Raw genomic sequence first — 26,980 nt, forward strand, 5'->3', positions numbered from 1 at the left:
CTTGAAGAGCATGGATTAAGAAAATATAAGAGAAGATGTCAGATTATGATAATCTTTAAATCAGCAAGCCAGCTCAAAACTTCCTTCATTCTCATTGAGCACATTTTTAATATGGAGATCAAATTCATTTTCGGTAGTTTGTTGAGCTATTGTTCAGTTTTGTGCGGGAAAAGTTATATGACATGTATTTTTACGGCGTTTATCGCTTAATTGGTGAATGAAGGTTTGATATGTTAGCCGGTATTCCACATTACCACTAATCCACCTGGATGTAATGGGATATCGTAAAAATCATTTACGATATTTAAACGGATGAGTGTGAAAGCAAGAGTTGTAAACTAACCACATTAAAGCCACCTCTGAATAAACAAATTCATTGGATGTGACACAGAAGTGAGCCGATTTTGGGACAATTATTTTCACATACATTTCGCAAACTTGCCGCTAACCATATTTAAATCAGTCAGCAAAAACAATGAATATTCATATGTTTTAAACGTATGCATAAAATACACAAAGACAACCCTAAGACTAAGGTGGTTAAACTTGGTGGAGCCTTAAGGTGGAGACAAAAAAATCTGAGAGCATTAATTAGGTTGGATTTGATTTTACGAAGTTACAATTCAGAATAGTTTTACCAAGTAGACGTGGCACGGTGAAGATGTATCTAATATGCTATTCCTTTGGCAAAATAAGCAATGCCAATAAAGTGAGTTCCTGTAGTCCCATTTTGAATAAGCTGTAGCCGAACCAGTTTACCTTGCCCTCTAGAGGGGATTTGAACCAACGACAGATTCATTATCTAGCATTTTAGTACTATACTGAATTGGATTACGGTAAAGTTGATGTTGCTTTACATAAAGGTATTACGACCTACTAACACACAGTGCAATGAAGCGGAAAATAAAACTGAAGATCGAGCAGCTATTGCAAAATTGCATGCTTATAAAGATTGTGACTTGGCTCAGACCGCTTTCTTCCAGCTAAATAAGATAGGTATCCAACTTAATACTGCGATAATTATGGTATCATAAATCAGAATCTTAGCTTCTTAGAGTCTCTGCTTTTGTTAAGCCTCTGCTAAACTAGTAAGAATGTGTGGATAAAATAAGCAATAAGAAAACGTATAAACGAAAGCAACAGAGGTGAAGTTTGAGAAGATATCGATGCGAGGAAATCAAGATTGTCTTCGTTGTTTGCTTTGCTAAAAGGCTCAACGATGCTGGATACTTTTTGTTTGTTATCGATCGTGTGTTGTTTTATGTGAAACCCTGAAACTGAGCAAGGCATGTCATCAACATCAGATTGCTTCTGAAGGTAGAAAGAGCAAGATTGTTTTTTTTTTCACTAAATTAAATGGTAAACCAGCAACAACAAAAAACCCAAACTGATGAAGATGGTCTGCATTGGGACGATCGCACTCAACAGTGCGAGCGTCTGGATCTGTTGTCAGGTTTTGGTGCCCTTTTTTACATAAGTTAACGGTGCGTTAGGCTGTCGAATGGAATCCGGACGAATCCTTATCTCTACTGCCGTCGAGCTGTTATTTTATGGCGCTATACTACGTTGTCGGTGACTTGTGAGAATAAATGTTGACGGTGGACCTAGCGGAAACAGCAACAAATAACTAAGTGGTAAACTATCTAAACCGCAACGAAATGATGATCCACAGACTCTGGTGCGAGATCTGCTCTAACAGGTAGATGCGTTACTTGTCCGAATGCTGTCCTGTAAAGCGATGTTGGAAGCGCGGTTTTGAAAATGGAAAGAAATATGATATGATCACAAATTAGCACCCTTGTGCGTCATTTTATGTGCCGCCCAACAAACGGCATAGGGGATTGCCCTTCTTTGCCTTGCGTTTGGTTGATCGCTGAGCGACGATTGATGATCGTATTTTATAGTCCAATCGAGGACACCTGCTGTGCTTGCTGAAATGCTTGAGCACAAAGTTGAAATATGTTCCATCATGTTTACATTCAAGTTGCGAATAATGACTTATAATTCATTGAAATACTGAACATTTGCATTATAACTAAGTGATACGATTGCTTTATCACGTATCGAAGCATTTAATAGATTTCTCATACCACAGAGCCACGTGATTTGCTCCCATGGCGTTATGACCAAGAATCAATAAACAAATGTATAGCTCCGGACTGCATGCAATTCAAACATGCAACATGCAATGATAATTTTGAACCCACAAAATTGAACTTACTTATCTATCAGGTCAGATTGGGGAATCCCGGTGGTGGTGTATTTGTTAGCGGTGACGGACTTCTCACGATAGAACCGGTCCAAAATCCCATCCAGACCCAGAACCTACGCAGGGCTGAGTATACAGCTAATTAATAAATAAATCAAAGAAAGCCAGAAATGACAGGCCTACACCTCCGAGATGTCGCTAAAAAGAAGAAGAATCTATCAAATTGTTAAAAGTTTGATTATCACATAGCACGGTTTTAATAAGGTGTTTTATGCGTAATGGTTGTTTTTTTTTTAGTTTATACTTATGACAAAACTTCTCAAATGGGTTTACAAAATATTACCAATCCAAAGGCATGATTTTCAATCTTGAACAGTAACGAAGCACTTATTATGAATAATTTTTAAACGCAAACTTTTATAGGACGAGATCGTAATGTCGAGGATAAAGAAAATTAATATCGTAAAGCCCAAACTGGACCATTTCATTTCGAGTTTTGCTTTTCTCACCAATAAAATAGTATGGTCGCTTCATTAACGCAGTTCATAATTAAAAGATTAACGAACTTTTCAAGTCTATTACGTTTTATAATCTACATAAAATGCAATAGTCTGAACTCGTGAAAGGTATAAATAGATGCAAAAAATAATAATAATGGCTTAATGTGCTGATTGAAGTTGATCCGTTTTGATGATATTGCATAAACAAGTTGTTTATATATACATTGAAACCATACTACTGGCTACTGACCTCACCGCATGATAGTTAACTTTCTGTAGAGTTGAATACTTTTAACTTTACCTTTAAAATGAAGTCTCCCATTCAATTGTTGTATTTGACCCGTGTTGGATTTAGCTGGATAGCCAGTCCATATTACGGATTGGAGCATGCCGTGTATAAGCATGAATGTTTAGCATGACGAAAAGGTGTTATGGATTCCTCCGTATTCCAACATCGTTTGCGCCAAGTTGTAAAGTTTATTCCTCGTGGGAAAGAAACCTGTCCACTTCTAGAAATACTGCTTCGTTTTAAAATACTTGTTATTCAACTATTTAATGAGATGGCTTACGAGAAGCCTCACCTTGCATGACTGCAAATGAGGTATTGATATGAAAGGTAGTTAGTGACAAATAAGTTTATTGGTACAACCGCAAATTCAACCGATGCTATGGTACGCTTTATATAAAAAAAAAGAATAATTAACGCTGTTAAACTATTACGACTACTTCAAACTGCATAACGATAAATAAGATAGATAAGAGAGATAGATAGAAGCTTAGATTTGTTTTTTGTTTGTTTCTCTACACTAATAATGCGGGTTTTTATATCATATTTTTCCCCGCGCAACTAATCGTGAGAACGCCTGAACTAAAACCTGCATCGATAGGCTCAGATTAAATTTTTTAGGAATAAAAACAAATGACAGATTCGAACCCGTCAAAAATTATAATTAAAATTGTACACTACACTAAAAAATGTCGCATTCAAATATATTATTTTTCTACTTCTCACTTCAAACTGCCGGTGATGGCATATGCTCCATATATGGCATATATGGTCATGGCATAAGGTTACCGGTAAAGCAGTACACAAAATCAAGATTTCGTAAGCGATAGTAAGTAAAGTCCTTTTGGCCAATCAAACATATATGGTGAATAAACTAAGCCGCCAAATTAGATTGTTATAGAGTACAGAATAAATGACGAATAGTTGAGATATAAAAATTACAGGTAAGCTCAAACTCGTTATAATTATTTTTAACTTTTGTTTAATACTACATTTCCAAAAGTTTGCTGCTAAATATATTTTATTTAGGTTAAATATTGAATGACGACTTTTTAATTCCTATTAATAAAGAAAATTTCCTGTACTTTCAGCTACGGTGTATGAGTTCAAGGCGAATGATATCCAAAACAAATTTGGATAAATTTTTGCTTTTTGCTACATATGAAATGATTTACGATTGGGGCGATCCGGAAGCATGATGGTAGCGGCGTCGGTCTTCACACGAACTGACCGGACCAAAATCCCATCCGGACAAATCCCCCGTACGCAGGATAGACTATCCAGCTGTGGATAAATAAAGTCACACAAAGCCCAGAAATGGCAGGCCTAGACCTCTGGAAGTTGTTGGAAATTGCCGTGTTGTTCCAGAATGAATATGACTCTTGCTCCAGAATATAGATGTATGAGGTTCGGACTCATAACTCTAGTGACAGAGATCTCACAAATATTCATTTAGGATATCGTAATATATTACGTCATTGCCGTGTGAACAACTTACTTGTAAGCATGTATTTGCATCAAGAAATACACGGTGAAAATGGGACAAAATGTTATTACCTCAGGCAAACACAAATCCGATAGTTACAATTACTAGAAACATGTTCGAACAGGGACTTTCAAAAAAGTAAAAGTAAAAAAAGTAAAGTAAAAGATACACTGATTGTTAAATAACCCATTTGATAGCAAAATAATACATGGCTAGACAAGCTTAAAAGCAACTGGAGTCTGAATTAACGTTGCAAAGTTTTTCCCAATGTTATGGTTATTGCTATGCACAATAAGATCTCTGAAGGATAAGCATCATCAACACAGAAAGTCTTTCGTTGGCGGAAACTACTGCAAAGTAGCTACATCATGAGGTATCAGTAACACAAATTGGCGCCCCAAGGGCGACCATAAACCGATTTATTGTAGTGTTGGGAGTTTTCTTTTGCCTCTGTTGATTCTACTTTTACTTATTTCCTGTTTGAATCATCATTGCATTATTAAATGTTCTGTTTGTAGTGTGACAAGGACTGGCTAAGGCTCTGTGGTTAGATTTTTTTTCCATCGCATTGAATCTAACGTAGATACGTGGTATGTCCAAAAACAGATTTGCAACGAAGGAATTGAAACTTCACTAGAAAGTATTTGTGCATAAGCGTAATTTAGGTTTAGGTGATGTTTTTGCTTTAAATAAACGGAAAACAAAGCAAAAATATAAATATAATTACCGTTATGGAACTATGAAGCACAAGGGTCAAACGCTACACTATGATTTTCAATTATCTGGAAGTTCTATCTTTTCCATTAGCTTAGCCTTAAAGGTTATATGTAATAACTCTGTGTGTTCAATGTGATCTGATAATTTTTGATAAACATTCTTCTGACTAGACATATCATAAGCATGTCTGCAAAACAAGGGAACGCCGAACGACATAAATCATAACAATAACAACACGGAAGTGATATAAGCTTGTGTAGGATACGCATTTTGGCGAGACCGTTTACGATCGCGATGGCGTCATTGTCGATATGCTTCAGAATCCTCAAGTCTTTGTGCCTACCATATTCTTGCTATCTTTAGCGAAATGTTATCCGTTTTTCGTTAATCTTCGCTTGTTGCACATTCCTGCCACTTGTTTATTGATAAGAATACGTGTGTTTTTCTTGTTTTTTTGTAATATTGAAAATGTTACTCTGATAAATATATTCAGCACTACTTTATTGTTCGAACAGAATAGGTAAATATAGGTAAAAGATTACATAAGGCCAACTTCACCTTGCTTTAAAGTTTGCGAGTTTCAGTAGGACGACCAGGCACACACTATCAATTGCTGAAAAAGCTATGATACAATCACATATAGCTACAATCTTTGTGTGACAGATTTAATTGATTTATTAACAATGTCTAGAATCTGAGCCCAATGATGTCATTGTTTAATTTTCATTTTGATTTGCGTACATGTTTGTATACGTGTGTGCTGTACACAGGTTCAATTATTTTATCATGTTTGTATCATGTTAGCCAAGCATTTATCCATTGTACCATCACCACGCTGGGAATGCATTGGGTGACATGTAATAAATATAGCAATTGATAAAACCTGGAAACGATTGTACAAGATGGGTATGATATGGCCTTTCGCCTATCTCCCGTGACTTTATTTGATTGATATGATTGTTAAATGTATCTTTTATTTATACCAGAAAATATCTTCCTTGGAATTATCATAATTCAGTTATACGCTAACAGCTCATGTTGATTATTTCAGATCGTACGTAATGATTTGTTAGTTTTATTTCTTTATGTTCTGTCCATATATCCAGTTCTTAGGTTCTTGTATCTAAAAAATCCAAAAAGCAAAAAGCAATCTTTGACAAGAGAGTAAACCAAAGTATTTAACTATATTTAACTATATGACAATCGTATTGTTTTTATATTTCATGAAGTTTGCAACTTACACTTAAATTTTTTTTCTTACAGGTGGTGCGCTGGATCCCGGCATCGATTTATTGGACGCTTTAAATCTACACTCAAACTTGTCCCAATACCCAGGTGTAACGATTACACCTTCCAGAGTTTTTCATTTGTCAGGTAAGATCTCATTATATGATTTTAGCCTCAATGATCTATCAAGAGCCAATAAAAAAAAATAATCTATTAATTATGTAAATATTTACACCTGATTGTTGTTGAGTTGTGTAATGGAAATTAAGACCATTGGTCGGCAAAGTGTGGCCCGTGGACCAAATACAGCCCGCCAATAGATTTTATCCGGCCCGATAGTTAACCATCGTTAATTCAATCAGGTTCTTCGGGAAATGCTGGTTCTTGGGGCCGCATAAAACTCTGCCCTCCCCCCCTGTCATAATGTAACGATTATCGATTATCGATCGATGTGATGGGAATTTAGAACCTCGGAGTTTAGTTAATGATTTCAAAATCTGGTTGAACGGCCTCACTTTATTTTTCGAACTCTAACGATTATAAGCCAAGCAGTTTTGAAACGAAAAGCAAGTATAACACATTCAGTAGTTTGTAATTAACATTTGTTCAGTACGATCACGAAGAAAACCGATGCAGCTTGAATAATTTATACGACGATTTTTACAATGGTTATATGATATCATCTATGTCGAACTTCAACTTCAGAATTGTTTCTACTAACTGGTCGTATTCGTGAAATGTATGCCGATCCCGTTGCTTGAGCCGATGTTTTACGCGAAAAACATAGTACCTCGAAAACGGACCATTGATTGTTTATGCACGTACTTACCGGTAAGCATAATAGAGATTGATTTGGGAAGATTTAAGTTCAAGCACATTCGTCTCTTGACAGTAAAAACAAATGCGAACACATAACAAAATTCCACCTACAACATATAATTAAACAGCTCAATCAATTAAACAGCTAAGCTTACCATTCGTTTGGCATACCTATTTCGCTAGCCGAGGGCGGCATAAAAGTATCGGCCAGAACATTCATATCAGCCGAGTTTTGCAACAGATATTTTTCCGTGGTTTATGTATATTATATTGACCGGCACTGGCGTCCATACCTCTATACTTCCAGGAAGAAGTCTAGACAATGACACCACTACGCTTGTGCACTTTGCGATCACGTCTAGACTTCGTCTATGTTTTTTGCCGCATATACTAGTGATTCTGCGACATTTTTTCTATGCGTTGGCGACACGTTGCTCACGTAAGATGCGTTGCAAAATATGTACGTAGCGAAGTAGGATTGTTGATATAGTTTACAATTACCAACGTATCGGTGGGTAGCATGTTTGCTTGATAAAAAAAGCTACTTTACCGATAAACCAAGGAATAATAATCAACTATTGGGGTGATACCGATTTTGTCTAGCTAAAACTATCAACGATGTATATCAGATAATATATTTGAATGGGCCTTGTCGTTAAAGCAACATCGCGAAAACAACTCGCGAAATTTCATTTTAAAATCTGTATATTTCACTTTAGGAAAAATACTTGCAGATCTAAGTTTTGTTTGTATATCAATGTTAACAAACATCACAAAATAAACAGAAAAGTTCAGCATTCAACCATACCACAACCGCAAAATATCATAATATCCATCAGCAGTAAACATTAGTTATATAATTTCCTATGGAGGCGATCATACTGTACGAAAATTGGTTTTTGATTTAGTTTGTGATAAATGTATGTTCCAAGAATTGTGGACATACTAAATTATACTCATTTTCATTATCCTTGGTACACATATAAACAGAAATTGAATTTAGTTTTTAACAAAAAACTTGCTGGTTTTCAAATATTTTTAAAGTAATACCCACTGTTGTCCAAAGTCTAATGTACTTTTTGATTAAAACAACTCAATACATTCGAACTTCACAGTCGAGATGTTGTGTTGATGCCGACTAGGAAATGGTACCGTTTGCATTGCTGCCTTAATAAATCATCACGGTGACAGTTGCGACCGATTTGGGACCATTACGGGAATTATCAATATAAACACTACAGTGCGTGTCATAACAGTAAAGAGGTCCATTGTTTGTTGAATTGAGTCGATTGTTGAAACCTGAAACAAGTTTAGCAACAATGCCTGAAACAATACAAAACTGTACTCGAACTTATTTGGATTTAAAGTTAGTTTAAAACAACATGAAGACACATAACAACAACCTTTTTTTTCAACCTTCACATTTGGTGCTAGGTTGTTTATTGAATCTGATTAATTCATCATGCAGAGAATAATGCTAATTCATCACAATGCCTTTTTTAAACAGTTTGTTTGTGACAAACCCGGGGCTTTGAATATTTTGTTACATTTTATACTTTCTGTTTATTGGTTTCTTGTCTGTCGCAACTTTTATGTTATGAAATTAAATGTATTTATTTTCTATTATGACGGCTCTTTGCTGTATTGTGCCGCAACCTTCAAAATTCTAAATCAGTTATTTAGTATGAAACACTAATTTTAAAAACATCGCTGTTATCGTGAACTTAAAACTTTATCCCAAACCGTCAACTATCACTTCACCTCAATCAACGTTAGCTAAACCGGAGCAATGCTCGGACGCATTAGCTCATACAAGACTAGTTAATCTGTCTCCCTTCCATCAACTTGGTCAGTATTCTTGTACTCCTCGACTGGGCTTGACGATGATTTTGATTTAGTGTAGAGAAGCACCGCTTACAAATGAGAAAATTATGGCACATTGTGATGATATTTATCACATTTTTGATAACCGTGTGGCGTGTGGCAGCTCCCAGCAGTTTGCAGCTCAACAACATTCTCTATATAAGTGCCGTTGCATCGCCGAGTCATTTTCTATGGTAAGAGCTAATTAGAGTGCAAACATACTTTACATTGTGTTACAGTGCATTTAATACCTTTGTAGGAGTCAACAGTTATCGAAAATTCTTGCCAATACTGGACATAACGTTAGCTTACTGAGCATTTACAAAGAAGGAAAAGAACATAATCTGCACTTTCTTAAGCTGGACGGAGTTGATGAAGCACTATCGAAGGATCATACCGTCGATTATCTTTCAATGCACTCGATGTCCCCTGCGGAACTGTTGACATCATTTGTTGAACTAGAGCATTTGGTTTGCAGACATGCAATAACATCGAAACAATTGCTGAACTTGCTCAACTATCCGAAGAACTTCACATTTCATCTGGTTATTCACGACCATCTTGCAGGTCCGTGTTTGCTTTTGCTTCTAGAACGATTCCAGTTCCCGCCTTTAGTGATGGCAACTGCATCTAATGTTTTTGCGAGTGTGGAATGCATCTTAGGATCGCCCGTGTATCCTGGGTTTATTCCTAATTATCTGCTAGATACGCCACCGTCGTTTGGATATTTCCACAGACTGCATAGCTTCATGTTAAAAGTGTACGAAATGTTGATCAAACGATATTATAGCAATCCCCAAATTGACCTTTTAGTCAAAAGCCACTTTCAAACTGTATCTTCCGTTTCACGCTTGGAATCAAAAGCTATAATTGTTTTGATGAATTCCATAGATCTTTTTGATCCACCGGAACCTCGTGTTTGGCGTGTAGCAAACGTAGGAGGATTACATATAAGTGATCCGAAGCCTTTGCGTGCGCTGTTCTTTCCATATCGAAATACAACATACGATAAGTGTGTTTATATATCATTTGGAAGCAATGTGAAGATGTATGATTTGAAAAATCACCTAGCTCAAAGCATAATTACCACAGCACGATTGTTGCCACATATAAAATTTTTGTGGAAAGTTGATACTTCTTCAGATAATGAAATCATCCCAGGAAATGTGATAACCTTCGATTGGTTTCCTCAAAACGATCTTCTAGGCAGTGGAACGATCGATGCATTTATCACACATGGTGGGCTTCTAAGTGTGCAAGAGGCAATTTGGTACGGAATACCTATGCTGGGTATTCCTAATTATGGAGACCAATACCAAAACGTTCGGCGAATCGAACGGATGGGAATCGGCAAAAAGTTACTTCTTGAAGATGTCAACCAAGATTCATTAAAGAAGCATTTGCTGGACGTGATAAACGAGGAAAGGTATGTACATTTTCAAATATATTACCTACATTGAACTGCGCACATACTCATTCCAATTCCATTCGAATTTTTGTTATAGGTTCAAACAGAGTGCAGCAGCGGTGTCACGAATCATTCGTGACAAACATATAACACCGCAGATGAAGGCACTTTGGGTTGTGGACTGGGTGCTAAGAAATCACAATAAAACTTTAAACATGCTTGATGACCTTAATGATGTGGGATACATACAAAAGTATTCGATTGACGTATTATCCACCATCATACTGATGACTTGTTTGGTCATTTCATTGGCATATCGAGCCACGGTGGGATTCGTTTGTTTTCTGCTTGTCAAAAATCCTAGGAAAAGCAAAACTGATTAATTTACAAAACATTGCTAATGAATTAAATCTAATATTATGTAGTAACATTAAAGAAAATAACTATACATGACAATAAACTGAGGTACAATCAAAGGCTAACATTTCCTTGTAGTTTTCAATTTCTAATATTCTTCCCGGATATGACAAAAATTACACATTATGTAAAGCTGTAGTAAGCGAACCGTTAAACATACTTTCTGTGTCCATGGCACCGTGAAGTGAAAGACATAATTCATTTCTACCAAACGTGCTAGAAGTGTTATAAATCCTCTCACGTTTAATTTCCTGAAGCTGACTATTCATTGTGACATCGCCATGTTTTGCTCGTTTCAACGGTTAGATTTTACATTGCTAGCCATGCTTTGTCGAATGAGGATTTTGTTAAGGACGTGAGATTTTAAAATTGTTTTGTTATGTTACTATTGCTATACATAAAGTTACCGAATGTTACCGTACGAGGTTCATGCCCACATGGTTGTTGCAAAATAACAGCAGCAAAATTCCACAGCCATTGACATTTTACCTTTTTAGTTCACGTGAATGTCAGACTACCGCTAAATCGTTCAACTAAAACTATGTTTATCAAATCGTTTATCACTGACTTGTCATACATACTTATTTATATATATATTGCATGTTAGTAAGTCGTTTCGGTCGTAGTACATTATGCGCTCTAGCAGCTTTTAAGCTATATAGCGTCAAAAATTGGAAACGAATGCTAGGTGGTGATGTTTGTTTGCTAAAATTTGCAGCTTATTTTATTTGTTTATTTGATACGAATTTTGCAGAATACTTCAAACCCCTGCCACATCAATATGTTGGGCACGGAACACTTAGACGAAAAGGCATTCTGTTAAAACACTAAACACCCGCGTATAGTACCTCTGTACAGGTTGATGTGCTACTGTTAATTATTCATGGTCAATGAACACATCAGAGTGACCTTTTAACAGCTTAACTTAGTCTTGGTGAATATCTTAAAGTACCAATTACATTAAAGGGTGACAGTTTTCTAGCTACTATTTATTTTTAAGATAACACAATCCGGTCGCGTCCGGTGTAAAAATGTCAAATCTTGGTTATATCTATTCCGTAATTCTGTGGCGCACAATGCCATCACAAAGCTGGCAAACGAATGGACTGGACACTAATAAATAATATCGCGTGAATAATGTCCGTCTATGTTGTGGACATTATTTGCGGCACCGTTGTATTGTTTACCGTTTAGTCACCTATGCTAGCGACATATGGCACAGGTTTATTGCGTTTATCATGCATTTAAAACTAAAATAGGACAGCACTGGACATGAGAGTGCGGGCATGAATATATTGCATGTGCGGAAGCAATTCGTTTGAATGTATACACCTTTTCGTACTGTCCTTAGAGCTACCTAATATTATCTATGGTGGCATTTCACGTCAAAATCAATTTGATGTTATCACCGAACCGTTGTATACTTTGCCGGTCGGTTGTACTGTTATTTTAACAGTAAATTATTGTAATTTACAAATGATGTTTCGATAACTTTTCAATACGGTATCCATGATGTAAACCTCTTTACCATGAAATTATGAAAATATCAGCATTTTTCTTTAACACATTTGTTTTTTATGTTTCTACATTATGTTTCATGTTACATTTCTCGATTACAGGTCTCGATCGAAATCTTGTTCTTCCGGCTGCGGTTTTTCACCGGGCAGTCGAGCAGATGAAAAAATCACCAGAGTTCACCTTTTCCGTTGTCCTCAAACAAGAGCAGTCAAACTCTGGGACCATAATATCATTTTCCAACGGAATTAATAGGTAGGTTTCAAAGTTCAAAGTTACAGTTTTTTCCTATCCTTTGTTTTTTCCCCTCTATGTCCCTATTACAACTCACCTTACCTAATGCGTTCATGGCAAAAAATATCCAAAGTTTTGCAAAGTAAAAAATTTTCACATTTCGAACAAGGTAACATATTCCGAAAAGCATAAGTAATTTTCAATTGTTTATTTTTTATTGCAGTGTGTTTTTGTGTCACCGCTTTGAGTGATTTATATTTTTATTTATTTATTCTACATTACACTGCTATGTTAGAAAAAATCAATAGTTTTCCTTTTCTGTTATGGCCTTAAAACACTTACATTTGTTGCACACTGCTATATCACTCAAGGATATGCATTTTGTTGAATATTCTTTGTTTTCCTTTTGTTTATTATTTTGACGCAAACATACATCCCAGATCCTTTTATTCTGTTTTGTCCAGTTTTTTCTCCATGTACTTTTCATCTTCTTTTTCTCTAATCCTAATCGAAACATTGTAATAATTAATATTAATGTTAAGGTATTTAGAATTACAATCAAGTGGAAGACGTGACGAAATACGTTTTCATTACACACACATAACAGCAGCGGGTGCAACGCAGATTCTAACGGAAACGTTTCCGTATCGACTAGCGGACGATATCGAGCACAAGGTGTCGCTTACAGTCAGCGGCACTGAAATGCAACTATTCATCGACTGCCATCCACTGTATAAAAGAGTGACACATTTTTTACCAGATAGAAATTTTAGTGCTTCCAATATGCAATTATTCGTCGGACAAAGAAACTCAAATAGTCATTATTTATTTAAGGTAAGCAATAGTAAACCAGAGTGCGGATCTACAGCAGATACTAACTTACTGTTTTGATTTTGGCATTGTAACCTAACGTTCGTTTCATCAACACAGGGAGAAATAAAAGATTTACGTCTTATCACTGGGTCTTATGGTTATTTATCTCAATGCGAGTTGATGGACGCACAATGTCCTACCTGTGGACAGTTCTTAGAGTTAGAAAATGCTTTATTAGAATTAAAACAAACAATGTCGCTGTTAACAAAAAGGGTAAGTCTTTTTACTGCAATGTTCGTCTCACCGAATCTTTTGCTAATTCTCATTTACGTCTGTTGCAGCTAGTGGAAGCAGAGAAGCGCGTCTCATATATTGAGGAATGTGATTGTAAAAAATCATGCTTAATAAATGGTACAACTAAAAATGATGGTGATGCCTGGGATATTGGGTGCAGTCGATGTGAATGCAAACAAGGCATAGTCAAATGTGGTCCAAGACCATGTCCAGAAGTTAAATGTAAACATCCAGTATTAAAAGAGGGCGAATGTTGTCCTGTCTGTTTGAGTAAGTATTTACTAATCCTAAAACCTTGTTGTTCTATAAATTAGATCTTTTAATGCCGTTATTTGATTGAGATGAAAAGGATAAGAAGTTATTTAATGTATAATAATGAAAACAGTTGGACTTGAGCATTACTGAGGTGCAACAAGCCTAGAGTAAAAAAGAAAAACCTGTTAAAAAGAGTAGAGTAAAAATGAAAGTGATATCACTTGTTTCTTTTTGAACGTCCTGTACCCCGTTCTGAGATTGTTAACGCTCGTAATAATCATGCGTTTATCACTGGTCTCGAAGGAACAGGTTACCATTATATGAAGGTAACTTATGGCTGAAGTCTATCATTGTTACGGCTGTTATTGATATGGAGCTAAATCTGTAATAAATTGTTCATGGACACATCACGGAACGGTATTCTCGGTTTGTGCAATGGCTTCATTAACTAGTGTAACGTGTCTACCGGTAGTGGCAGAATCAAGTTAATTCATACAATGACACAAAACAAGGAAATATTCTTCAATGGATGAAAAACCGGTTGCATACACATCACTTTCGAGCTATGTATCGTAGATTATTATTCAGTAACTTCGTAAGCATTTTTCTTCATAAATTGCTAGTATGTATTATTTTTGAAACATAATTCGTCATTTTTTTTTGTTTGAATACTTTATACGTAAACAAACATCAGAACAATCGATTCTGAATAAGTAAAGCTCTCGATACTGTAGACCACTACAGAATATGATAAAACATTAGAAACGAAACTTAGTATTACGCAACATCATGAGATCAACATAAGACGTGCAAACGGGACACTAGGACTAATCTTTAAAACAACCAGAGATTTTGATGATCTTCTATTTAAAGATCGCTTTACTGTGCGCTAATCAGACCGATCGTAGAATATGATGCGATTATATCTTGTCCTTACTCAGAACGATGAAATAAGTTTACAAGATACGCGATTCCGCGCTTGCCCTGGAGAATAATCCTGTCGTGTTTAATATAAAACAATAAAGAAATAAGTAAATGGAGTAATGAATGTGTCAGTAAATAAATGAATTAATTATATCACTTATTTATTTATTTATCAATTCTTCTTCCACTGTTTTATTTGCAGAATCTTGTTACATTACTAAGAAAGACTTTGAGCATGGCGAAATCCAAATCCTTGGTTGTAGAAACTGTTCGTGCGTTGATGGTAACATGCACTGCGAATTCCTGCAATGTCCCGAGCTAAAATGTCCACCGGAGCAACAAATGTCTGTGACGGATGAATGCTGCAAATTTTGTCAAGGTATTTCGTCGTTCCCATTAATAGTACCATCTCAAGATCACATTTTCTTGGGAGACCATCATCAGCAGCCCCGGCAACAGCATCAACCCCAGCATCATCAGGGAACTATTAACCGTCACAGAGACCAAGAGCAGAATTCCTTTCAAGTGAACCATTTTCAACAGCATGAACACAACGAACGTGCAAACTTCCATAACTCATCCGACAAAACAGAATTCAACGGGAATGTTAATTCCCTTGCAGAAAATGACAATGATGGAAGAACGATGGCCGATGGCTTCGATGTTGACAGTAATTCTCAATTTATTAGGGAATTTCTCATCGATCAGAAAAACAGCAATGGAAAAACTGATCATGAAGAAACTGTCGACAAAACTGTGACTGATGCAGATCAACCTATAAACAAGGATGATCAAATTCTCTCAATGCTAATCATCACTAATGATCGCTCGCATGCTCAGATGGATTTCCTTAATGATCAACGTGATCAAATACAGCGGCAGGATAAGCACTTGGCTTTGGCACAAAAAAAGAAGGAAACGGAAATTGAAAAAAGCGACAATTTACATTTGGGAAAATTCACAAGAGAGTCCGACGCATTTCGATGACTACTAACACTGATGCAAACGTTATTTGTGTATTGTGCTCTAGTCGAATGTAATCTCTTGGAGATGAAATACCTCACAACTGTCTGGAAGTTTATGTACTCAGTATTAACACTAAAAACAACATCGTACGACAATGGCTGGAAGAAACCCACCCTACCCATAGCACCATAGTTTTACAAATTTTCATTCAAACCGTCAATTTTGCGCTTCCCATCATCGCGTATATTTCATTAACGTGAACACCGAAGAAATACGAAAAGCATTAGCTGTACGTAGCTGTTAATATGCTAAACGTTCACAAGCGATAATCATCCGTACATTGCATTCATTTACCAATCAAACAGGAAACACAGCTGTACTTGGTTTAGTTGTATCTAATACTGCTTCTCAACTGGTCTCCTCTACTACTTGCTGCTCTCTAATGCTCTAAAACTCTTGTGCTGTGTAATTCATTCTATGATCTATTTGCTTTTGACGTTGAATCAGTTTAAAAAATGAACATCCTTGATGTCTTTGGTGCCATATAAGCACTTTCTTTTCTGCAGCTGATAAAGGCAAATGTTTAAAGAAATCTAATCTATTACTATCAAACATTTCTTTTTTTCTTTTCATGTCTGACCTAAAAATCATTTCGAATCCTTTCTGATCGAATCTGCAACAATTTACTTTCTTTGCCTTTGAACCCGGCTGTGAATAATTACTGCTTGGAATCTGGAACTAACATTCATCAATATAACTCATTACTACTTTACGACGCTTTACTAATGATACTTGGCAAATGTAATGCTTTCCATCCAACTTTCTACTTCACCCGTTATACGCCCTAACATACATGCCAGGTGTGGATTACTGTTCAAAGGGCCATGCATGTCATAATAACGCTACGTGTCTTAACCTTAACACCAAGTACACGTGTACCTGTCGTTCGGGCTTCCACGGAGATGGGTATCAATGTTTCGGTAAGTAGTGGTTTAATCACCTAACAATCTTATCATATCCATTCATTCATACAAACGCAACATGAAAAATATGTGATACTCTAGGTAACGCTTAGATATTTTACTTCTATTTTTGTTGTGCAGTATAATTGCAAAACCTTTCGTTAATCAACTAGTTTGGGGACAGAATCAAATTTCTGCCTTCATCGCTCGTGTGAGGTAGTCGTTTTAAATGAAACATACAAATGTAAATATTTTTAAATATTAATGTCACACCACCGTTAATGTGTGAGTGAATGTTATTGTTTGTGCCTTTCGTCCTATCTCAAATTCATTTTTTTTTGTTTTTTTTAGAGTTTAATAATATGCACAGCATGTTCACATTAGAAAAGTCCTACCATTGCTATTTCGCCTCTGTACATCAATCGTTAAATCTGTTTTCATCGTTTAATATTATATATTTCTCATACTGTACATCAATCTATTACTGTTGCAGTTTTTTTTTCATAAATAACGTGTGCTATAACATATATTATTGCAACATGCCTTGGTTCATAGGTATAATTTGAAACGAATGAAGTTTAAAAAGAATCATTTTTACTATGCATAAAAAAACAATTGCGTCTGTTAGAAATTTCATTTATGCAATACCGTCCTTGACTTTCAAACCTATCATTAATTGGATGCAGTCCAAAGTTACGATGCAGCCCATACGAATTAACACTATTAATGAACACATTATCATATAGCACAAATATACTAGAAAATTTTTCTGTTTTGCAATTTCGATTCTCGGTCAATTGCTGCCACAAAATAGAAACATTTGATATGTGGCCAATAAATTGGAAAAAGGGGTCTTATGTCTTAATCTCAAAACAAGAGCGACACTTTTTTTTTTTTTTTTTTCGTTAGAACGGCCTGGCCGTATCGACTTATTTTACCACGTAGCCGGATAGTCAGTCCTTGCTACGGGGGATTGGCCCGGATGGGATTTTGGTCCGGTCCGTTCGTGTGAAGACCGGCTCCGCTACCATCACGCCACCGGGCCGCCCTTCAAGAGCGACACTTGCCAGCAGGAGCGACACTTGCCAGCAGAGGATTGAGGCGATTTGTTGGCGCATGTTTGGTCCAATCCAATCCAATCCATTCAATTGGTTAATGAATTGGTTTATAACTCGATAAGACAATCAATTGGAAGACGTTGTTAACTGCATAAGTTTACCATATCCATCACTATCACAACCATTATTACAGTCAGTCGATGCTGGGTTTCTAGATGTAAGTGATTAGAAACAGTTTAATGCATGCTTGATTGAAGAAACATTTAGTCAAATCAAGTATACTCGACGTCCTTAAGTGTTTTAGACAACGTTTAACTAATTACTCAATATTGTGATCAACAAACAAGCTGCTAATGACCGACAACAGTTTATTTCACTCCTCCTGAACTTTATTTTCGTCATAAGAAAATTCAATAAATAAATTCAATAATTTAGATACTCCACATAGGCGAAAAGTACGGCCACACAAGCGACCGCATGGCGGTGGTGGTGGCGGCGGCGGTGGTAATAGGAGACAACACCACAAGAATTCTACTCACAGAAACAAACATTCAAAGAAAAAGAAGCACGAACAAGCATTACAGTTGCAAACAACCGAAGGTGAAATATTGTGTCTTTTGTTTGATTTTAAGTTCTAATATAAATGATCTAATTACGTTTTTTATTCATACACATGATTTTTTAACATATAGTTGAGCACATGTACACAGGCGTTAAAGAGGCCCATTCTAACAAATAATACAGTACATTGTCATTTAACAGCAATACACATAAACACGAGCTTAACCATGAGGAAGATAACTCACAGCAACAGTCACACGGCACACCTTAAGAAAGCTTTACTAATAGCATTTTTGTTGTTGTTATGGTTTAGATATTTCATTGTGAATTTTTGAACTCTTCACAATTGGTTGAAAACATTGTTGCATTTCATATTTCAAATTATAACTGTTTAAAAGCAATTATACCATTTCGTCTTAAGACGTTTGTGACTAAAAAAGGAAACAACAAAATCCACATAATGCACTAACGATAGGAATCGGGATTGGATGGATATGACGTTTGAGTGATTAATGTGTTTGCAAAAAACTAGAACATTTGCCAAAACTGATTTTCTATTTTCACTATATTTCCTTTGATATTGCCAACACCAATCAGATGTGGATGAGTGCACTCAGCAGGGTGGTCTTAATGGTAACCACTGTCATCTGAACACGCGATGTGTGAACACGTTTGGTTCGTATATTTGCGAATGTTTACCTGGCTACCGAAGACAAGACAAGTTTAACTGCGTGGAGATGGACGAATGCAAATCTGGCGAGCACAATTGCCACGAGAATGCCGATTGCATTAACACATTAGGTTCTTACCATTGCCAATGTAAGGAGGGCTACACAGGCAACGGACGCGATTGTAAACGTAAGTCAATGAGCCAACGAGTCTATGGTTGATGGACTCGGAAATGAGATTTGAAAATACATTTATCATCTTTGTCATTTTAGCCATGTGCAATCAAACTTGCTTGAATGGTGGCGAATGCCGCTCACCTAATGTCTGTACATGTCGCACGGGATACATTGGTGAATCGTGTGAAAAAGACCTGGACGAGTGTGCAACAGGTCTGCATCGATGTAAGGACACGACGGATTGTGTAAATATGCCGGGCTGGTGAGTATGTGAAAAAGTAAAACACATCAAAATGTACTACTTAAACTTTCTCATTACTCACTTCAATACCACTAGTTATATTCAGGAAATATTTTTCACTGTAAAAAAAATGCTATGCAACGTGTTTGGCCATTTGTTAACTAGTGTCACACATTTAAAATGTTCAACCATAAAATATGTTACTATCTTATTCACATTCGTTCATGCTACGAATCTGCATACGTTTAAGATTTGTCTTGATCCACAATATTGTCTTTTGGCCATTCAAACGTTCCTTATTCTGCATGAAATTTAATCTAACCGTAACTTATCTGCCATTTCAGGTATTTCTGCAAGTGCAAGGCTGGATTCGAAACCAAAGGCAAAGAATGTGTAGATATAGATGAGTGTTACCTCAATACGCATAGCTGTCATCCGACAGCCCGGTGCGTTAACACACCGGGACATTTCAAATGTGAATGTCCGTCCGAAGGCGATCCGGAATGTAGATTAAGTTGTATGTTCGAAGACCGTGAACTGCGAGATGGTGACAAAGTATCACCCAGTAACGCGCCATGCAAAATCTGTACCTGCTCAAAAGGTGTGATCAGCTGTGTGGAGCCTCCGTGCAACTGTTCTTCATGGCACCCAGGGGTCGTCAGTGAGTTATGTTGCCCACAATGCGATCCAAAACAATCTTGCCAGCATCAGGAGCTACAGCATGTCACGTTTCGCAGTGGCGAGCAGTGGATATATCAATGTCAAACATGTGAATGTTTGGTAATTATAAAGCAAAACACTCCTGACAAATGCGTGCGTAAATGTTCAATATCTTCGTTTTCTTTCAACGTTTTAGTATGGCGAATTTGACTGTTGGAAACTTGATTGTCCTCCACTCACATGTGATAATCCGATGCCGGCCGGACCGGCAGACTGCTGTCCACGATGTCCAGATGACAGGTGTGGGTTTGAGAACCTTACCAAACTAATCGCGAGCAATAGCGCTGAAGAAGTCGGTGTCGGAACAACATGCTTGTACGGAAATCACGTATACCCGCCTGGACCATTTAAATATCCGTCCAGAGAATGTACCACCTGTTCCTGTAAGGTAAGTGTCCGTTACTTTGCCGAGACGTATTACATATTGGTAGCACCGCAGAAACCACAGCAATTAGAACTTTTTAATATTTTCAGTTGCTTTATACAGTTAGAAAAGATCAAGTCAGGGTTCAGCAAAAGTTTATCATTTGTTCCAAAAATAAAGTCTGAACCCAATCGCAAATGTGTACCTATTAGAACAAAATATTACATTTTACTGTATTTGTTGTGGAGTCAACATTCTCGTATTACTATTAAGGTGGCTTAACCCTACTTGTGAATGGGCAAGATTCTACTGTTTGGTAATCTAATTGATGCTTGACGTTTCACCTAACAATACTAAAGTCGCCGAACTTGCAGAGTTATTCGGAAATGTTACTAAGAAACCACGATATGCGAAAAAATACAAAGGTCGATGTTTTTTTTTATTCTATGAATTACTCTAAAGGTCTAGACATATCAATTGAATCGAATTGAATCATGCTTAATAACACGTTTTTATTTCTTTTTGCATGAAATTCTAGTATTTCTTGTGACATTACATCATGTGTATTGCTTGTAACACATGTTGGACGATGTTCGATCCAATACATGTTTAATCATTAAAAATACTTCGTCAGTATAAGATGCGAATATTCTATAGTTCACAACTTTCATTTACAATGATTTTACAACGATCGTCGAAACATGTTTTATATGAAATAATCCAATATTTTAGGCAAATATGTTTTACCTTTTAAGAACTTTATATACGAAGCTTACGTATTGTATTGTAAAATATTGCTTTCATTTATTGTTTCGTTGGCAACAGTTACATTGAAACGATTATGGATGTTGTAATTTTTTGAACTTTTTTTAGCTAGTAGTAATATTTTAGGATAACAGAATTTTGGTTTATCCGACGATAGCAAGATACAAACTGTATCCAATTTGTGTGTCATGTGGCACTTGTTTGAAGTTTCAATGTTACGGTAATGTGAAATAATGTTATTATGTTTACTGAATAATGTGAACATCACATAGTGCCAAAGCGATTAATTTACTTAGCAACTTCCGAACTCGAATCTGCACGTGTGTCAATGAAGTACTTCTTAATAATTGACTGCAAATGTTTAATTGTTAGCTTTGCTGCTAACTAATACAGTGTTTATTTTTTTCTAATTTTGGGAAAAAAGTCTGTCCTAACATTAACTGCTAATTATACGCTTGACTCCATTGACATTCATAACAGTAGAACTAGTAATGATTTGACAAACATTGATATTATTTCCATTTTTTACTTTTTATATATAGCGTTCAAACGTCTTTATGTACTTTCTTGTAACTAGTGCTGCTATTTTTCACAGCTCTTTAGTCGATGTTAACATTACAACCATAATAAACTACATGACTTAACTAATTTAACCCTGTAACCTGCGAACAAATTACATTCCAGGTCCCCTACTGTGCCCTACTGGTGAGCAATTCCGCGTGTTGTGTGCATCGGTAAAAAATCACTCTTTAAATACACTAACATTCGAGTTAATCGTATGATTTCGGTTATTTCTTTTGTCGATGATATTTGTTTGAATTTGTGTTAATTTTTTGACAATCGTTGTGTTTTTCATTTAATTTTTTTCAATGTATTTATTGTTGATTATTGCTGTCCTTGTTTGCCAACAGTATTTTGTTTATATTTTGGCTAAACTATATTTTTTATTTTTTAATAACGTTTTTTTCACAGTTAATGTGAATTTGCCATATACTATAAGAACAAAACATCATCAGATGTAATCAAATATAATAAAAATACACATGCTGAAGTGAATCGAAGCAATAGCTTGCAAGCCCTTAGCTAGTCTTCAAAATAAAGCAAAAACCAATCGTTGAAAGTATTATTCGAATACCACTCAGTACCACTCAACTCAATTCTTTGTCAAGCAAATAGATTTTAGGACAATAGGCTGTTTTTTAAGCTCTCATTGTAATATCTATACAAGAGTTTGCAAGTTATGTCTTTTCAGTCACATATCGAACATGTATGCGCATAATGCCGATCATGCAGTAGTACATTACCCGCACTTCATTTACCCCTCCGCATTACTCTGCAAATATGCTCATGTATGGATTTACATACTCAATCGTAAGAACTTGTGCTAATGTATAATCTTTAAATCTTCGTTTCACCGTTTTCATACAACAAAACCTTGTTCATATTCGTTAAACTCTGCAATACCTTTTATGTTCAATGCAACTACAAGGCAACTTACCTAAACATTAACATTGTTCTTAATATTGTAACAAAAAATATTCGTATTTGGGTGTATAGGGTTTTCCTCTATACAATGTGCATACACCTATTACAGAATGAGCTCATGTTTACTTAAGTTTATAAAAGTCATTATGCTATGTTTCAATTAAACCTCAATTAATTTTATTACCACATATGGTTTGATTAAGTTAAGTTAAACAAAAACATTCCGCACCAATCACGTATAGCAATTTTGTAATTGGGAAAACACATTACTTTCCTTCAAAACATATATTCTATTCCACTTCGATTATCTTACTGTTGTGGGCACTATTTACTATTTTATATGCACTTATTGCAATCCCTTTGAGGTTACTGTTCCTGTACCACTGTTCACATGTACATTAAAACTTTTACTCAATATTTCTGTAACCTAATTGCCATCTGTATTCGTATTTGAGTGCACAATTTAGTTAGTCCAACTTTACGTTACACGTTATGACTTCCTTCATGATATGGATGTTGTAGCAACCCGTTTGGAAAAGTAACATACATATATTGATTGGTTTGTAATTTGAAACATGGTGCACAAATGGTTTGAATGAGATTGATTTTAATGCAAATTCGCTTAACATCGTACAATCTTTCAAGTACAAATTATCACGCATCATTGGTATTTTTAATGAGCTTAGTTTACAATTATGCTACACATGTTTCTTTAGACAAACATGCGTTTTGTAGTTTGCATATCAATGAACTACAAAAACCATAAAATTTAATAATTTTTAGATTTATAACCCAGCATATATTGTATGTTTAGGGTGATTTGCAACTATGTTTTTATTTATAGTTTCCGTTTTTTCTGACTTTTTTTCGTTTCAGTATTACCTAATGCACCATTTGTTTGATGTTTTCGTAGTTGAATTCCGTTAGATGCCTCAAGCTAATAGTGATTATAATTTGTGTTTAAGTAGAACAGAAAAAGAGCATGTTGTAATCGTTTTTGCACGCCTAGTAAATGATTGTTCACTCCATTCGATGCAATGAAATGTATAACTTTATAGTTACATTACGATACATACGTTTATAGCAATCTATCCGTATGAAACTATTAGAATATTCAAGAACTCAATTTCTAAATCTAATATAGCCACGGAAACATTAAGATTCTGAAAATGTACAATAGGAAACACCATATAAATATGTTATATTTATACATAAAAATTTATTTACCAACAATATATATATATCTATATATACCAAAATGCATGCAACATATCAAATGAAAGAATATCAAACGCACAATTAATTCCAAACAAATTACTTTGACAAAAGAAAAGACAGAAAAGTTGCTATGTATGATATGTTGCAAAAAAAAGTTCTTAAATATTGCAAAATCAAAGTTTGTACTAGCAAATATGTTTCTTTTTTGCCAATAAGTTTGTAGGATAAGTAGTAGTTACGAGTGTACACATAATACTAGTGTATTTAATATAATTCTGTCTTTTTTTATTTTATTCTTTCCCTTTTCAAACGCTACATCGTCGCGCGTGTTTCACATTTCTGGGTTTTATCTACACAATCGATACATGCACGCACATCGGTGATCAACACCATCAACATGACCACTTAAATTATGCCCAACACAATACACGAACATACATGTGAACAACGATATGGAAACTTTTACTAAAACTACTTGCCAACCTTACAACGCTAACGTCTTCTTTTCAAAACGGATGCGCGTGCACTTGCTACACTTCCTTTGGTACTTTCATGGACTGAAATGCACCAATATTTGCACCTGTTCCACACAAAAAAAAAACGAATTCATAATATTAATGAATTATTGCACCCGAATTTCATACCAACCTTCAACTCAACCGATGCACACATTTTTAATCAATACGAAATTAACTGCATCATGCGCTACATGCACTTGTTGATCCTAACATCGTTTCGCTTTTAAACAATTTAAACAATATCAAACATACCAACTCAATCATCAATCCTTCGTTCTCCAATACGTGCTACATTACGGGAAACTGTTGATCGCGTGGCGCTACTTATACCCGGGAAACTCGCATTTCTGGTGTTGAAAATGCAGAACGGCAAAATCACCTGTCATTACGACGATAACTGCAGTATTGCTGACAATCGTGGTGCACTACGAATGGTGGAAGAGCTTAATGCGAACAATAGGCTCAACCCTAGCTCTTCTAATTATAAATCATCGCAAGCAGCGACCCCAAAGATGTTGGTGCACTCACAACAGCAGCATCATCATTTGCCACACAGGACTGCAGCGATCAATAGTTTATCAAAAGCAGCTAGCCGGCCTGGCAGAAGCAACAAAGCAATGCCAACAGAAGCAGCAAAGGCAGGAGATGCAACTTCAACTAGTACGGCAACAACATTTGAAAGAAGCACAATTAGTAGTAAACAACATTTTAATCACGCATCAGATGAAACATCAATTGCGCGGACTTTCGCTATCGGCTGGTCTAAGATCAATGCAGATTTCAGTGCAGAACCAGTCGAATCACAGTATGCCGCAGGATCCATTACAGTTCCAGCAGCAACCAGCGGTTCTGGACATTCTACTAAAGCAGATGTACCATCGGGCGACGAAAACATACTGCTCACGGCACCGGCAAAAACGAATCATATACAACATAATCCTGACAATGGAGGACTTACAATTGAAGCTGAAGACGGATCATCTTCTAGAAGGCAACAAGCAGCCAACACTGTTGCAACAACGCCACAGACCCCAGCAACGAATACACACAAAAAACGATCATTACTGCAAATGTTCCCAATTTTCGATTCGATTAGTGATTTGGACGGTGATTTAGTAGCCCCAACCCGGCGTAATACGAAGCACAGAGAACGTGGATAAGAGAATTTAAATTTCACAAACAAACCTGTTATTCGAACGCAAACCAAAACTATTCCAAAATTAATTTACTATATTATCGAGAAACACGTATCCATACAACGAAAAGAATAATAATTCAAGGTTAAACAAGGAGTGAGTTTGCACGATTTTTGTACACGATACTATCATATGCACATGGTTCAATAATCTATTGCATACAACAATGAAGGTACGCAGTATTTATAGTGCAAAACAACATTTGGTAATTATTAACAGTTCATTAACAGTACAATTTCAAATTAACTCTGATCAAAATCGCATACCTGAAATAATATCGAGATTAATCAGGTTTTGACATTTTACCGTTCAAGTGTTAAAAATTCCTGCGACATTGACCTACAGATATTCTAAAAAGCATTCCTCTCCAATTCAGCCTTCATACCAAAATGTACACACACACACATACATAAACACGTACATACATACCCCCATTCGATGCAATAAAGAACAGGTTTATGGAAATTATCCCGTAATCCCGTAATTAAATTAATCTCAACGTTAAAAATTATGGAATCTCCAGCAGATGCAGAGCGCTAAGAGTAAAACAGCAATTTTATTCGGTCTAAATCGAGGTAGCATCATCGCGGAAGTAATTTAACAATGAAATATGCAACTACGTCAATAGAACAAAAGATTCTGGTTTTTTGCATACGTTTGACACCAACGAAGCAGGTTGTTAGTTCATAATGGGCTATATAAATAGTGTAATGTGTACAAAATAGCAAACTATACTGAAGAATCATTCAACGGATTGCGGAATGTAATGTTTCGTCCGAATTGTACTATGTGTTCGTTAGTTTGGTGGATAATCAGTACTTACTTATCTCACTGTAAGCAGTTAATGTATGTTTGGGCAGAATTAAAAGATGATAGAACTTAAATAGGAATAGGTCAAGTAGATAGTTTAAAGTAATTGTATAAAATGTGACACAATGTTTAACAAATTGCTTGGTTCTAGTCATTGACGAAAGGGAACTTTAAGGAACACTTATTTATTTCAATTCATTACTCTGCTTGTGTTTGTTACTCAATAATGATTCTATCTGATTAAGATCGACCATTAAATTCCTTCTGGGCAAGGATAACAATCATTCTTGATTTGTATGACAAA

At 35.9% G+C, this 26,980-nt stretch overlaps 2 protein-coding genes across 2 annotated transcripts in view; both read left to right on the forward strand.

Annotated features, from left to right (window-relative positions):
• The window catches only part of LOC128707613 (protein kinase C-binding protein NELL1-like), a 38,769-nt gene extending 12,939 nt beyond the window's left edge, over positions 1–25,830 (forward strand). The window contains exons 2-14 of the mRNA XM_053802572.1: positions 6,462–6,572; positions 12,552–12,702; positions 13,224–13,515; positions 13,612–13,767; positions 13,836–14,058; positions 15,170–15,346; positions 18,389–18,553; positions 19,112–19,372; positions 19,456–19,621; positions 19,945–20,380; positions 20,457–20,708; positions 22,134–22,154; positions 25,036–25,830. Coding sequence (XP_053658547.1) covers positions 6,462–6,572; positions 12,552–12,702; positions 13,224–13,515; positions 13,612–13,767; positions 13,836–14,058; positions 15,170–15,346; positions 18,389–18,553; positions 19,112–19,372; positions 19,456–19,621; positions 19,945–20,380; positions 20,457–20,708; positions 22,134–22,154; positions 25,036–25,830 — 3,206 coding nt within the window. The remainder of the gene's footprint in view (positions 1–6,461; positions 6,573–12,551; positions 12,703–13,223; positions 13,516–13,611; positions 13,768–13,835; positions 14,059–15,169; positions 15,347–18,388; positions 18,554–19,111; positions 19,373–19,455; positions 19,622–19,944; positions 20,381–20,456; positions 20,709–22,133; positions 22,155–25,035) is intronic.
• On the forward strand, positions 9,165–10,898 carry LOC128707614 (UDP-glucosyltransferase 2-like). Its single transcript, XM_053802573.1, has 3 exons — positions 9,165–9,301; positions 9,367–10,533; positions 10,613–10,898. Exons 1-3 carry the CDS (start codon positions 9,165–9,167, stop codon positions 10,896–10,898), a joined length of 1,590 nt encoding a protein of 529 aa, XP_053658548.1.
• Positions 25,831–26,980: the final 1,150 nt, after the last annotated feature.

This window comes from Anopheles marshallii, chromosome 2, assembly GCF_943734725.1.
Source record: "Anopheles marshallii chromosome 2, idAnoMarsDA_429_01, whole genome shotgun sequence".
Taxonomy (NCBI): Eukaryota; Metazoa; Arthropoda; class Insecta; order Diptera; family Culicidae; genus Anopheles; species Anopheles marshallii.